This window comes from Hemitrygon akajei, chromosome 28, assembly GCF_048418815.1.
Source record: "Hemitrygon akajei chromosome 28, sHemAka1.3, whole genome shotgun sequence".
NCBI classification, from domain to species: domain Eukaryota; kingdom Metazoa; phylum Chordata; class Chondrichthyes; order Myliobatiformes; family Dasyatidae; genus Hemitrygon; species Hemitrygon akajei.
The window spans coordinates 6,898,758-6,913,283 of record NC_133151.1 but is presented as its reverse complement, the minus strand read 5'-3'; the positions used below and the strand labels follow the sequence as shown (position 1 = coordinate 6,913,283).

At 59.6% G+C, this 14,526-nt stretch overlaps 1 protein-coding gene across 1 annotated transcript in view; it reads left to right on the top strand.

The window, feature by feature from the left end:
* LOC140717587 (glycogen phosphorylase, muscle form-like) overlaps positions 1-14,526 on the top strand; it is a 125,653-nt gene that overhangs the window by 91,595 nt on the left and 19,532 nt on the right. The window contains exons 10-13 of the mRNA XM_073031161.1: positions 1,662-1,808; positions 4,680-4,843; positions 6,192-6,306; positions 7,153-7,445. Coding sequence (XP_072887262.1) covers positions 1,662-1,808; positions 4,680-4,843; positions 6,192-6,306; positions 7,153-7,445 — 719 coding nt within the window. The remainder of the gene's footprint in view (positions 1-1,661; positions 1,809-4,679; positions 4,844-6,191; positions 6,307-7,152; positions 7,446-14,526) is intronic.

Sequence of the window (14,526 nt, the reverse complement as noted above, 5' to 3'; positions counted from 1 at the left end):
ACCTGATGGCAGCAGTGAGAAGAGAGCACGGCCTGGGTGGTGGGGGTCTCTGGAGAAGAGAGCATGGCCTGGGTGGTGGGGGTCTCTGGAGAAGAGAGCACGGCCTGGGTGGTGGGGGTCTCTGGAGAAGAGAGCACGGCCTGGGTGGTGGGGGTCTCTGGAGAAGGGAGCACGGCCTGGGTGGTGGGGGTCTCTGGAGAAGGGAGCACGGCCTGGGCGGTGGGGGTCTCTGGAGAAGAGAGCACGGCCTGGGTGGTGGGGGTCTCTGGAGAAGGGAGCACGGCCTGGGTGGTGGGGGTCTCTGGAGAAGGGAGCACGGCCTGGGCGGTGGGGGTCTCTGGAGAAGAGAGCACGGCCTGGGTGGTGGGGATCTCTGGAGAAGGGAGCACGGCCTGGGCTGTGGGGGTCTCTGGAGAAGAGAGCACGGCCTGGGTGGTGGGGGTCTCTGGAGAAGAGAACACGGCCTGGGCGGTGGGGGTCTCTGGAGAAGAGAACACGGCCTGGGCGGTGGGGGTCTCTGGAGAAGAGAACACGGCCTGGGTGGTGGGGGTCTCTGATGATGGACGCTGCTTTCCTACGACAGCGTTTCATGTAGATGTGCTCAATGGTTGAGAGGACTTTACCCGTGACGGACTGGGCCAAATCCGCTACCCTTTGTGGGATTTTCCGTTCAAAGGCATTGGTGTTTCCACACCAGGCCAGTCACTTTGGTCTAGGGTCTGTGGCTCGAGCTGGATGAACCTGTTACCGCCCTCCTGTTGCAGTCAGAGTCGGGACTATCATGTCTGTACCTATCAACACTAATGCCACCTACCTGGGTCCACAGCCCTGTCCGCCTCAGCACTTCAGATCCTCAGTGCCAGTGTGTATCTGCAGCGAGGCGCCAGAGAAGGTGGTCGGGCTGGGTACCAGAACGTTTCTGGCTTCCTCCCCCTTCCTCTGCAGTCCTGAGGAGGGGTCTCGGCCTGAAACATCGACTGTTCATTCCCCTCCATAGATGCCGCCCGACCTGCTGAGTCCCCCCAGGACCAGTACCTGGTCAGGAGAGGTTTAGAGGTCAACTTGAGTTGTTGGGAAAGGTTGAATAGGTTAGGGGAGCGAGGGGAAACTTGATTAGAAGTATTCGAAATCGCGAGGGGTGTAGATTGGGTAAATACAAGCAGGCTTTTCCCACTAAGTTGGGTGAAACTAGAAGAGGTCATAGGTGAAAGGGGAAAGGTGGAAGTGTTTAAGGTGAGCCTGAGTTTGGGGTGGGGGGTGGAGTTCGTCACTCAGAAGCTGGTGCGAGTGTGGAATGAGCTGCCAGTGGAAGCGGTGGACATGGATCTCAACACTTAACAGAAATTTGGATAGGTAAATGGACAGCGAGCTATGGTGCAGGTAGGTGGGACTAGGCAGAGCACTGGTCCGGCGTGGACTAGCTGAGCTGACGAGTTGGTTTCCGCACTGTAGTGCTCTGTAACTCTAAATGGGACAGTTTTGGTCCAGATGGGCCAAAGGGCCAGTTTCCCTGCCGTACAATTCCGCGGAGCGGGAAGAGACATTTGGAATGAGAGACGATATCCACAAAGGGAGCAGGGGTAGGTGACATGGTCTTGTACAACTGGAGGGGGTGGTGAGTTCACAGCGCCCTGACCCGGTTGTCTCTGTCTCTCCCGTAGGCCTGGGATATCACCAGGCGCACGTGCGCCTACACCAACCACACGGTGCTGCCGGAAGCCCTGGAGCGCTGGCCCGTCAGCCTCTTCGAGTCCCTGCTGCCCCGCCACCTGTCCATCATCTACGAGATCAACAGGAGGCACCTGGAGGTGAGTCTAGCGCGCCCCCGCTCCGGGCCTGGCTGTGGCGCGTCCCCGCCGGCCTCACTCCTCCCGCGGGCTACACCGAGAACTCGAGATACTCACGCAAAATGCAGGCGGGACTCGGCAGGTCAGACAGCACCTGTGGAAAGGACGTCCTGGAAAGGGTCTCGACTGTTTATTCCCCTCCATAGACGCTGCCTGACTTGCTGAGTCCCGTCAGCATTTTGTTCGTCGTGCTCTACTGAAGTGGTGATTAGGGTTGTACCAGTGGGTTCAGAAACCAAACTGTTGGAGGGAAGTCACTGCTCCTGAACCTGGTGGTGTGGGACGTCAGGCCTCTGTACCTCCTCACCAGTGGGAGCTGTGAGAAGATGGCCTGGCCCGGATGGTGGACGTTGCCTCCCTGAGGCCGAGACTCCTGTACCTACGGCCGACGGAGGGGAGGGACGTGCCCGTGATGTACCCGGCTGAGCCCGCGACTCTGCGGCTTCGGACGTTTCCGTGCACTGGGATTGCCGCCCCAGACCGCGATGCAGCCGGTTGGGATATTCCCAACAGTGCGTCCGTAGAAGTTTGTTAGATTCTGCTGACAAGTGGGACCTCCTTAACCCTCTAAGACAACCTTCCTTGCAGATGTCGTCTATGTGGTGGCTGAGGACTGGTCATCCGACACACTAACGCCCGGGTATTTAGAACTGCTGACCCTCTCTGTGGCTCATTTCCCCCCTCCCCCAGTTACCATGAAACTGTCCCTGGGCTGAGTCGCCACATGCCCCCTCTCGGGTGTCCAGCTTTGGTGGGGGGGGGGGGGGGAAGAGGCTGAGGTAGATGCTTTCTGACACACTCCGAGTGCAGGGGTCTCCCTGCAACAGCCCCTCGCCATGAGACTCCAATCCCTGGGACGGGCCATGACCGTGGGTGGGGTGTGAGGCAGGGGGTCTCCCTCAGCAGCCCCTCGCCATGAGACTCCAATCCCTGGGACGGGCCATGACCGTGGGTGGGGTGTGAGGCAGGGGGTCTCCCTCAGCAGCCCCTCGCCATGAGACTCCAATCCCTGGGACGGGCCATGACCGTGGGTGGGGTGTGAGGCAGGGGGTCTCCCTGCAACAGCCCCTCGCCATGAGACTCCAATCCCTGGGACGGGCCATGACGGTGGGTGGGGTGTGAGGCAGGGGGTCTCCCTCAGCAGCCCCTCGCCATGAGACTCCAATCCCTGGGACGGGCCATGACCGTGGGTGGGGTGTGAGGCAGGGGGTCTCCCTCAGCAGCCCCTCGCCATGAGACTCCAATCCCTGGGACGGGCCATGACGGTGGGTGGGGTGTGAGGCAGGAGGTCTCCCTCAGCAGCCGCTCTGGCGTCTCCTCGGGACATCGAATCCTGCACACACTGATCTCACGGCAGGTTTGCACCTACTGCATCTAGAGGCTCTTCGGATGAGGCGTAACACTTGGCGTTCCGCACACCCGCCACTCTCTGTGTAAAGAACTTGCCTCCGACGTCCCTCCAAACACTTTAAAACTGCCCCTCGTATGGAAAAATCTCTGGCTATATCCATTCAAACTATCTTGTACAGCTCACCTCTTGCTCCAAAAGGAAAATCCCGAGCTCACTCAACATGTCCTCACAAAACATACTCTCCAATCCAGACAGCGTGCAGGTAAATCTCCTCTGCACCCTCTCTAAAGCTTTCACATCCTTCCTACAAGGAGGGGACCGGAACTGAATACAATATTCCCAGCGGGGTCTAACCAGGGCTCTATAGAGCTGCAACTTTCCCTTTGCTTGGTCATTTTTTTTGTAATTTCTAGAACCCTGGAATAGCCCAGGTTTGGTCTGCTGTAGAAAAGATGCTATAAAACTGGGAAGGGTGTAGAGGAGATTAACAGGGATGTTCCTGAGAACTGAGCTATGGAGCGAGGTTAGCTCGTTCTTTTCCATGACAGCAAAGGAGAAACGAGGGACAACACATCCACCTGCTAACTGTCCTATGGACTTGCATGGCAGCGTTGAGGGATCGATAAACTTGGAGCCCAAGCTCCCTCCTCCGCTAAGGATCGTGCCTTGTTTGATATACAGTAATTAAGTTGTACAGTTGTTTGATAAGATCACCCATCCTTCTCCCATATTCCTATGAAAAAAAGTCCTAACATGCTCATTCATGTCCCATCAACGTCCTTGTAAATCTCCCCTACGCCCTTTCCAACTTAAAATCTTTCCCACATCAGGGTGGCCAAACCTGGCCTATTCCAGGCTTCCGGAAAATACATAATCAGCTGTACTACAATTACTGCACTGAGGGAAAGCTGCAGCTCTATAGACCCCACTGGGAATATTGTGTTCAGTTCTGGTCGCCTCATTATAACAAGGACCTGGAAGTAGAGGATGGTGCCTGGTCGATGGCACGTCCAATGAGGATAGGCTGAGCGAGCTGGAGCTTTTCCCTTTGAAGCGAAGGAGGATGAGAGGTGATAGAGGGGTACAAAATACATTGGATGGGTACAGCCAGAGACTGGCCGATACCAGGGGCATAATTTTACGGTGATTGGAGGAAAGTAACGGGGGGCTGTCAGATGCAAGGTCCTTACACAGAGAGTGGTGGGTGTGTGGAACGCCAAGGGTGGCGTTAGAGGCAGATACGTTAGGGGCATTTAAAAAAACTCTTAGATAGCATGTGGATGATAGAAAAATGGTGCGCAATGTGTGTGGGAAGGGTTAGATTGATTGTAGAATTGGTTAGAAGGGCCTGTGTTGTGCTGTAATGTTCTATAAACAATTACACATATATGGGTGATTATATTAAAAAGAATATGCATAGGAGAGTTAAACCTACACCCTTCCCGTGTCGCCTAAGGACCGTTTCACTCCTGTCCCCACAGAATGTATCCAGACTGTACCCGGGAGACAATGACCGCTTGCGGCGCATGTCCCTGATCGAAGAGGGAGACGTCAAGAGGATTAACATGGCACACCTCTGCATCGTCGGGGCGCGTGCTGTCAACGGAGTTGCCCGCATCCACTCGGAGATCCTGAAGAAGACAGTGTAAGCTCGGCAGCCCTGATGCCCTCGCGCCCGCACATGCGAGCGGCACTTCGGTAGCTCTGGGGGAAGGCGACAGGACAGTCTAAAGCAACCTTTAGAGGCAGAGAGCACTACAGCACAGAAACAGGCCTGTCTGTGCTGGACTGATACCTCCAGTTCCATCAATCCACACCTACATGTACCTCTCTCATCCCTGTACTTATCCAAACTTCTCTCAAATATTGCAACCAAACCTGATCCACTGGCACCACCCTCTGAGTGAGGAAGATCCCCCTCGTGTTCCCCTTAAATATTTCACCTTTCACCCTTAACCTATGTCCTCTGGTTCCAGCCTCAGAGGGAAAAGCCTGCTTGCATTTGTCCTATCTACATACATTTCCGTCAAATCTCCGCAATGCACACAAGATGCTGGAGGAACTCAGCAGGCCAGTCGATGTTTCAGACCGAGACTCAAAGATAAGTCAAAGTAAGAAGGTGGGGGGGAGGGGACTCAAATCCCCCCTCACTCTCCTACACTCCATGGAATAAAATTCCAACCTGTTTAACTTTTTCCAAATGCTCGGGCCCTCAGCTCCTGGTAACATCCTCGTGAACTTTCTCACTTACTGATATCCTTCCCGTAGGTGACCAGAACCATACGCAATATTTCCAAGTTTGGCCTTGTCTTTACTCTGTAGCTGACCTATTCTGTCCCTGCCATAGGGAGTTTTACCCGTGCTGTGGGGAGCCGCCCTTGTACCCTAACTCGTCCCTGCCGATCAGGCTGTCTGTCTGCTTGTGAGGGTCGCCCACAATTCACGAGCCCGAACCCACAGGCCTCTGGACTGCGGGAGGAAACCCACGCGGTCAAGGGGAACGTACAGACTCACCCTACAGCTGGCGTTGCAAAGAGTGATGCTGACCGCACGTGAAAATGGTTCATCCCTTCATTAAGGGCCATGTCGTATGACGTCATCATGACATGCTGTGTCGTATGACATCATCGTTGCGTGGTGTGTCATTTACCCAAGCGTGGCGCATATGTGGCTCAATAGCGTCACGGCTAGCGTATCGCCTCACAGCGCCGGCTCTCTCCCCAGGCACCCAGGTTTCCTCCCGCATTCCAAAGATGTGCGGGCCTGTGTTAGTGAGTTACGGGCGTGCTGCATTGCCGCTTCCTGGCTACCCCGGGACGAGGGAAAAACGATGCATTTCACTGTGTGTTTGAAAGTACCCGTGACAGACGGAAGCTCAGAGCCACACGGGCAGCAGCTGGCGGCGAGTCTCCGTTCTCCATCCCCCGCTCCCGTCCTGCCAACTGTCACTAATCGCCCCTGTTTAAGTTCTGCTCCGTCGCCTTTGTTGACAGCTTCAAGGATTTCTATGAGCTGGAGCCGGACAAGTTCCAGAACAAGACCAACGGGATCACGCCGCGCCGCTGGCTGGTTCTCTGCAACTCGGGCCTCGCGGACGTCATCGCGGAGGTAACTCTCCCCCCGCCCGCCCTTCCTGGCCCTCAGGGGCGCCGAGCCCCCCAGTCGTAAGGACGCTGGCCCACGAAGGTGTCTGGGCTTCTGGGGTAAAATTATCAGTAGTGGCTTTACACAGCTGAGAAACAGGTCCTTCGTCCCATCTAGTCGACGCTGAGCTGATACTCCGCTGAGTCCCGTCGACCCTGCGGGGCTGCTGTGCATCGGCTCCCCCGACCGCTCTCTCTCCCGGGAAACTTGAAGTAAAAATCACGCTGCAGCTTGTAGCTTCGCATCGGCGAGCTGTTGTTGTCCCTTCCCGCCGTGGAAGTGGCGATACCTCCCTCTCCCTCGCTGGAGGGAGAGAGCTCTGGGGGGGCTGTTGGGGTGAGCAGTGGCTTTTCACGGACTCGAGATCAGGGTCTCGTTGGGGGTGGTGGGGGCTGGTGCTTTCTGCCGGAGGACGTGAGGGGAGAGGCTTTCTGCTTTGGGGTTCCAACGTTTTCTGCCGTTCATTCCTGGGGCTTTTCTTCTGTTTCACAGGTGCCTGTGAAGAGTAAAAATTTTGGGTTGTATACTGATATTAAATGCCACCACTGATACCCCTCCCTATGCAAACCTCTCCGAAGTGTTGCCCCTGATCCTGCGTTCTTCAGGTCTCGTTCCTCCTCGCAGTCACTGCCGTGGGTACGTTAGACCGTGGTCCTTCAGCGCAGGGGACTTCACAGCACCAGCGATCGGGGTTAAAGCGCAGCATTGTCCACCCTGGTGACCCCCCACACTGCTCTAGCACGGACATAAGCGTCCTGTTCCCCTTCCACACCGACAGTCAACACACTCCCTCTGTCCCTCTCTCCCCAGAAAATCGGTGAAGATTACATCTGTGACCTGGACCAGCTGAGGAAACTGAAGAACTTTGTGAACGATGAAGGATTTATCCGGGCCGTGGCTAAAATCAAACAGGTATCCACACGTGCTTCCCGCTTCCTGAGAATGAGGCCCAGAGAGGGGGAGGGCGAAGGAAGTGCAGCCCCCGTCACAAGTTCAGGGAATTTGGAAGTGGTTCAGAACCAGAGTAATGGACTGGTTTCCTGTGACCGTTCAGTGAGGGACTGGCGTGTGGCTCACCGTCGCCCTCTGTGGCTCTCCGCTTGGTACTGCAGCTCTGCAGCAGAGCCACACTGTCGTCAAGGCCTGGGGAGAGGGTTGGGGGAGAGAGGGGGAAGGGGAGGGGGGAGAGAGGGGGAAGGGGAGGGGGGAGAGGGGGGGAATGGAGAGAGGGTTGGGGAGAGAGAGGGGGAAGGGGAGGGGAGAGAGGGGGGAACGGGGAGAGGGGTGGGGGAGAGAGGGGGAAGGGGAGGGGGAGGGGGAGAGGGGATGGGGAAGGGTTGGGAGAGGGGGAATGGGGTGAGAGGGGGATGGGGTGGGGAGAGAGGGGGAATGGGGTGGGGAGAGGGGGATGGGAGGGGTGGGGGAGAGAGGGGGGAATGGGGGTAGGGGAGGGTGGGGGGAGAGAGAGGGAGGGGTGGGGGAGAGGGGGTCAGGGAGGGGCTGGGGGAGAGAGAGGGAAGGGGAGGGGGTGGGAGAGAGAGAGGGGGGGTGGGGGAGAGCGGAAAGAGGGAAGGACCTGAAAGAGGAGCAGTAGGGGGAGAAGGTGAGAGGAGGTCCTGAGGGGGGGGAAGCAAAGTGGCAGGGGGTGGGGGTGTGGAGGGAGAAGGGAAGGGGAATGGGCTGCGGGAAGGAGGCAGTGCACTGTGGGAGTACAGGTTTGGGAGTGTGAGGGAGGGACGGTTTGATGGGGGGGGTGAGGGAGGGACGGTTTGATGGGGAGGTGAGGGAGGGACGGATTGATGGGTGGGGGTGAGGGAGGGACGGATTGATGGGGGGTGAGGGAAGGACGGATTGATGGGTGGGGGTGAGGGAGGGACGGATTGATGGGTGGGTGAGGGAGGGACGGTTTGATGGGTGGGGGTGAGGGAGGGACGGATTGATGGGGGGTGAGGGAAGGACGGATTGATGGGTGGGGGTGAGGAGGGACGGATTGATGGGTGGGTGAGGGAGGGACGGTTTGATGGGGTGGGGGTGAGGGAGGACGGATTGATGGGGAGGTGAGGGAGGAACGGATTGATGGGGAGGTGAGGAAGGGACGGATTGATGGGTGGGGGTGAGGGAGGGACGGATTGATGGGGGGGTGAGGGAGGGACGGATTGATGGGTGAGGGTGAGGGAGGGACGGATTGATGGGGGGGTGACGGAGAGACGGATTGATGGGTGGGGGTGAGGGAGGGACAGATTGATGGGGGGTGAGGGAGGGACAGATTGATGGGGGGTGAGGGAGGGACGGTTTGATGGGGAGGTGAGGGAGGGACGGTTTGATGGGGGGTGAGGGAGGGACGGTTTGATGGGTGGGGGTGAGGGAGGGACGGTTTGATGGGGGGTGAGGGAGGGACGGTTTGATGGGGGGGTGAGGGAGGGACAGATTGATGGGGGGGTGAGGGAGGGACGGTTTGATGGGGGGTGAGGGAGGGACAGATTGATGGGGGGGTGAGGAGGGACGGTTTGATGGGGAGGTGAGGGAGGGACGGTTTGATGGGGGGTGAGGGAGGGACGATTGATGGGGGGGTGACGGAGGGACGATGTGGGGGGTTGAGGGAGGACGGATTGATGGGTGGGTGAGGGAGGACGGATTGATGTGGGGGTGAGGGAGGGACGGATTGATGGGGGTGAGGGAGAGGGACGGATTGATGGGGGGTGAGGGAGGGACGGATTGATGGTGGGTGATGGAGGGACGGTTTGATGGGTGGGGGTGAGTGAGGGACGGATTGATGGGTGGGGGTGAGGGAGGACGGATTGATGGGTGGGTGAGGGAGGGACGGATTGATGGGGGGGTGAGGGAGGGACGGATTGATGGGTGGGTGAGGGAAGGACGGATTGATGGGTGGGGTGAGGGAGGGACGGATTGATGGGTGGGGGTGAGGGAAGGACGGATTGATGGGTGGGGGGTGAGGGAGGGACGGTTGATGGGTGGGGGTGAGGGAGGGACGGATTGATGGGGGGATGAGGAGGACGTTTGATGGGGGGGATGAGGGAAGGACGGATTGATGGGTGGGGGTGAGGGAGGGACGGTTGATGGGGGGATGAGGGAGGGACGGATTGAATGGGGAGGTGAGGAAGGGACGGATTGATGGGGGTGAGGGAAGGACGGATTGATGGGGAGGTGAGGAAGGGACGGATTGATGGGTGGGTGAGGGAGGGACGGATTGATGGGTGGTGAGGGAGGGACGGATTGATGGGGAGGTGAGGGAGGGACGGATTGATGGGTGGTGGTGAGGGAGGGACGGATTGATGGGGGTGAGGGAAGGACGGATTGATGGGGAGGTGAGGAAGGGACGGATTGATGGGGGATGAGGGAGGGACGGATTGATGGGGAGGTGAGGGAGGGACGGATTGATGGGGAGGTGAGGAGGGACGGATTGATGGGGGGTGAGGGAGGGACGGTTTGATGGGTGGGGGTGAGGAAGGGACGGATTGATGGGTGGGGGTGAGGGAGGGACAGATTGATGGGGGTGAGGAAGGGACAGATTGATGGGGGGGTGAGGGAGGGTCGGTTTGATGGGGAGGTGAGGGAGGGACGGTTTGATGGGGGGTGAGGGAGGGACGGTTGATGGTGGGTGGGGTGAGGGAGGGACGGTTTGATGGGGGGTGAGGGAGGGACGGTTGATGGGGGGTGAGGGAGGGACAGATTGATGGGGGGGTGAGGGAGGACGGTTTGATGGGGGGGTGAGGGAGGGACAGATTGATGGGGGGGTGAGGGAGGGACGGTTTGATGGGGAGGTGAGGGAGGGACGGTTTGATGGGGGTTGAGGGAGGGACGGATTGATGGGGGGTGAGGGAGGGACGGTTTGATGGGGGGGTGAGGGAGGGACGGTTTGATGGGGAGGTGAGGGAGGGACGGTTTGATGGGGGGTGAGGGAGGGACGGTTTGATGGGGAGGTGAGGGAGGGACGGTTTGATGGGGGGTGAGGGAGGGACGGTTTGATGGGGGGGTGAGGGAGGGACAGATTGATGGGGGGGTGAGGGAGGGAAGGTTTGATGGGGTGAGGGAGGGACGGATTGATGGGGGGGTGAGGGAGGGAAGGTTTGATGGGGGTGAGGGAGGAAAGGTTTGATGGGGGGTGAGGGAGGGACGGATTGATGGTGTGGGTGAGGGAGGGACGGATTGATGGGTGGGGGTGAGGGAGGGACAGATTGATGGGGGGGTGAGGGAGGGACGGTTTAATGGGGGGGTGAGGAAGGGACAGATTGATGGGGGGGTGAGGGAGGGAAGGTTTGATGGGGGTGAGGGAGGGACGGATTGATGGGGGGGTGAGGGAGGGAAGGTTTGATGGGGTGAGGGAGGGACTGATTGATGGGGGGGTGAGGGAGGGACGGATTGATGGGTGGGAGTGAGGGAGGGACCGGTTTGATTGATGGGGATGTGAGGGAGGGACGGTTTGATGGGGAGTGAGGGAGGGACGGTTTGATGGGTAGGAGTGAGGGAGGGACGGATTGATGGGGGGGTGAGGGAGGGATGGATTGATGGGGGGGTGTGGGAGGGACGGATTGATGGGTGGGGGTGAGGGAGGGAAGGTTTGATGGGGGGGTGAGGGAGGGACGGATTGATGGGTGAGGGTGAGGGAGGGACGGATTGATGGGGGGGTGAGGGAGGGACGGATTGATGGGTGGGGGTGAGGGAGGGAAGGTTTGATGGGGGTGAGGGAGGGAAGGTTTGATGGGGGTGAGGAGGGACGGATTGATGGGTGGGGTGAGGGAGGGACGGATTGATGGGGTGGGTGAGGGAGGGACGGATTGATGGGGGGGTGAGGGAGGGACGGTTTGATGGGTGGGTGAGGGAGGGACGGATTGATGGGGTTGTGAGGGAAGGACGGATTGATGGGGGGGTGAGGGAGGGACAGATTGATGGGGGGGTGAGGGAGGGACGGTTTGATGGGGAGGTGAGGGAGGGACGGTTTGATGGGGGGTGAGGGGAGGGACGGATTGATGGGGGGGTGACGGAGGGACGGATTGATGGGTGGGTGAGGGAGGGACGGATTGATGGGTGGGGGTGAGGGAGGGACGGATTGATGGGGGTGAGGGAGGGACGGATTGATGGGGGGGTGAGGGAGGGACGGATTGATGGTGGGTGATGGAGGGACGGTTTGATGGGTGGGGTGAGTGAGGGACGGATTGATGGGTGGGGGTGAGGGAGGGACGGATTGATGGGTGGGTGAGGAGGGACGGATTGATGGGGGGTGAGGAGGGACGGATTGATGGGTGGGTGAGGGAAGGACGGATTGATGGGTGGGGGTGAGGGAGGGACGGATTGATGGGTGGGGGGTGAGGGAAGGACGGATTGATGGGTGGGGGTGAGGGAGGGACGGTTTGATGGGTGGGGGTGAGGGAGGGACGGATTGATGGGGGGGATGAGGGAGGGACGGTTTGATGGGGGGGATGAGGAAGGACGGATTGATGGGTGGGGGTGAGGGAGGGACGGTTTGATGGGGGGATGAGGGAGGGACGGATTGATGGGGAGGTGAGGAAGGGACGGATTGATGGGGGTGAGGGAAGGACGGATTGATGGGGAGGTGAGGAAGGGACGGATTGATGGGTGGGTGAGGGAGGGACGGATTGATGGGGTGGTGAGGGAGGGACGGATTGATGGGAGGTGAGGGAGGGACGGATTGATGGGTGGTGTGGGAGGAGGGACGGATTGATGGGGTGAGGGAAGGACGGATTGATGGGGAGGTGAGGAAGGGACGGATTGATGGGGGATGAGGGAGGGACGGATTGATGGGGAGGTGAGGGAGGGACGGATTGATGGGGAGGTGAGGAAGGGACGGATTGATGGGGGTGAGGAGGACGGTTTGATGGGTGGGGGTGAGGAAGGGACGGATTGATGGGTGGGGGTGAGGGAGGGACAGATTGATGGGGGGTGAGGAAGGGACAGATGATGGGGGGGTGAGGGAGGGACGGTTTGATGGGGAGGTGAGGGAGGGACGGTTTGATGGGGGGTGAGGGAGGGACGGTTGATGGGTGGGGGTGAGGGAGGGACGGTTTGATGGGGGGTGAGGGAGGGACGGTTTGATGGGGGGGTGAGGGAGGGACCGATTGATGGGGGGGTGAGGGAGGGACGGTTTGATGGGGGGGTGAGGGAGGGACAGATTGATGGGGGGTGTGGGAGGGACGGTTTGATGGGGAGGTGAGGGAGGGACGGTTTGATGGGGGTTGAGGGAGGGACGGATTGATGGGGGGGTGAGGGAGGGACGGTTTGATGGGGGGGTGAGGGAGGGACGGTTTGATGGGGAGGTGAGGGAGGGACGGTTTGATGGGGGGTGAGGAGGGACGGTTTGATGGAGAGGTGAGGAGGACGGTTTGAATGGGGGGTGAGGGAGGGACGGTTTGATGGGGGGGTGAGGGAGGGACAGATTGATGGGGGGGTGAGGAGGGAAGGTTGATGGGGGTGAGGGAGGGACGGATTGATGGGTGGGGGTGAGGGAGGGAAGGTTTGATGGGGGTGAGGGAGGAAAGGTTTGATGGGGGGGTGAGGGAGGACGGATTGATGGGTGGGTGAGGGAGGGACGGATTGATGGGTGGGGTGAGGGAGGGACAGATTGATGGGGGGGTGAGGGAGGGACGGTTTAATGGGGGGGTGAGGAAGGGACAGATTGATGGGGGGGTGAGGGAGGGAAGGTTTGATGGGGGTGAGGGAGGGACGGATTGATGGGGGGGTGAGGGAGGGAAGGTTTGATGGGGTGAGGGAGGGACTGATTGATGGGGGGGGTGAGGGAGGGACGGATTGATGGGTGGGAGTGAGGGAGGGACGGTTTGATTGATGGGGATGTGAGGGAGGGACGGTTTGATGGGGAGGTGAGGGAGGGATGGATTGATGGGGGGGTGAGGGAGGGACGGATTGATGGGGTGGGGGTGAGGGAGGGAAGGTTTGATGGGGGGGTGAGGGAGGGACGGATTGATGGGTGAGGGTGAGGGAGGGACGGATTGATGGGGGGGTGAGGGAGGGACGGATTGATGGTGGGGTGAGGGAGGGAGGTTTGATGGGGGTGAGGGAGGGAAGGTTTGATGGGGGTGAGGGAGGGACGGATTGATGGGTGGGGGTGAGGGAGGGACGATTGATGGGTGGGTGAGGGAGGACGGATTGATGGGGGGGTGAGGGAGGGACGGTTTGATGGGTGGGTGAGGGAGGGACGGATTGATGGGGTTGTGAGGGAGGACGGATTGATGGGTAGGGGTGAGGGAGGGACGGATTGATGGGGTTGTGAGGGAGGGACGGATTGATGGGTGGGTGAGGGAGGGACGGATTGATGGGGTTGTGAGGGAGGACGGATTGATGGGTGGGGTGAGGGAGGGACGGATTGATGGGGTTGTGAGGGAGGGACGGATTGATGGGGTGGTGAGGGGAGGGACGGATTGATGGGGGGGGTGAGGGAGGGACGGATTGATGGGGGGGGTGAGGAGGGACGGTTTGATGGGTGGGTGAGGGAGGGACGGATTGATGGGGTTGTGAGGGAAGGACGGATTGATGGGTGGGGGTGAGGGAGGGACGGATTGATGGGGTTGTGAGGGAGGGACGGATTGATGGGTGGGTGAGGGAGGGACGGATTGATGGGGGGTGAGGGAAGGACGGATTGATGGGGGGGTGAGGGAGGAACGGATTGATGGGGGGGTGAGGAGGGACGGATTGATGGGGGTGAGGGGAGGGACGGATTGATGGGGTTGTGAGGGAAGGGACGGATTGATGGGTGGGGGTGAGGGAGGGACGGTTTGATGTGGGAGGTGAGGAAGGGACGTATTGATGGGTGGGGTGAGGGAGGGACGGTTTGATGGGTGGGGGTGAGGGAGGGACGGTTTCATAGGGGGGTGAGGGAGGGACGGATTGATGGGTGGGGGTGAGGGAGGGACGGTATTGATGGGTGGGGTGAGGGAGGGACGGTTTGATGGGTGGGGGTGAGGGAGGGACGGTTTCATAGGGGGTGAGGGAAGGACGGATTGATGGGTGGGGGTGAGGGAGGGACGGATTGATGGGTGGGGGTGAGGGAGGGACGGTAGTTGATGGGTGGGGGTGAGGGAGGGGACGGTTTCATCGGGGGTGAGGGAAGGTCGGATTGATGGGTGGGGGTGAGGGAGGGACGGATTGATGGGTGGGGGTGAGGGAGGGACGGTTTGATGGATGGGGTGAGGG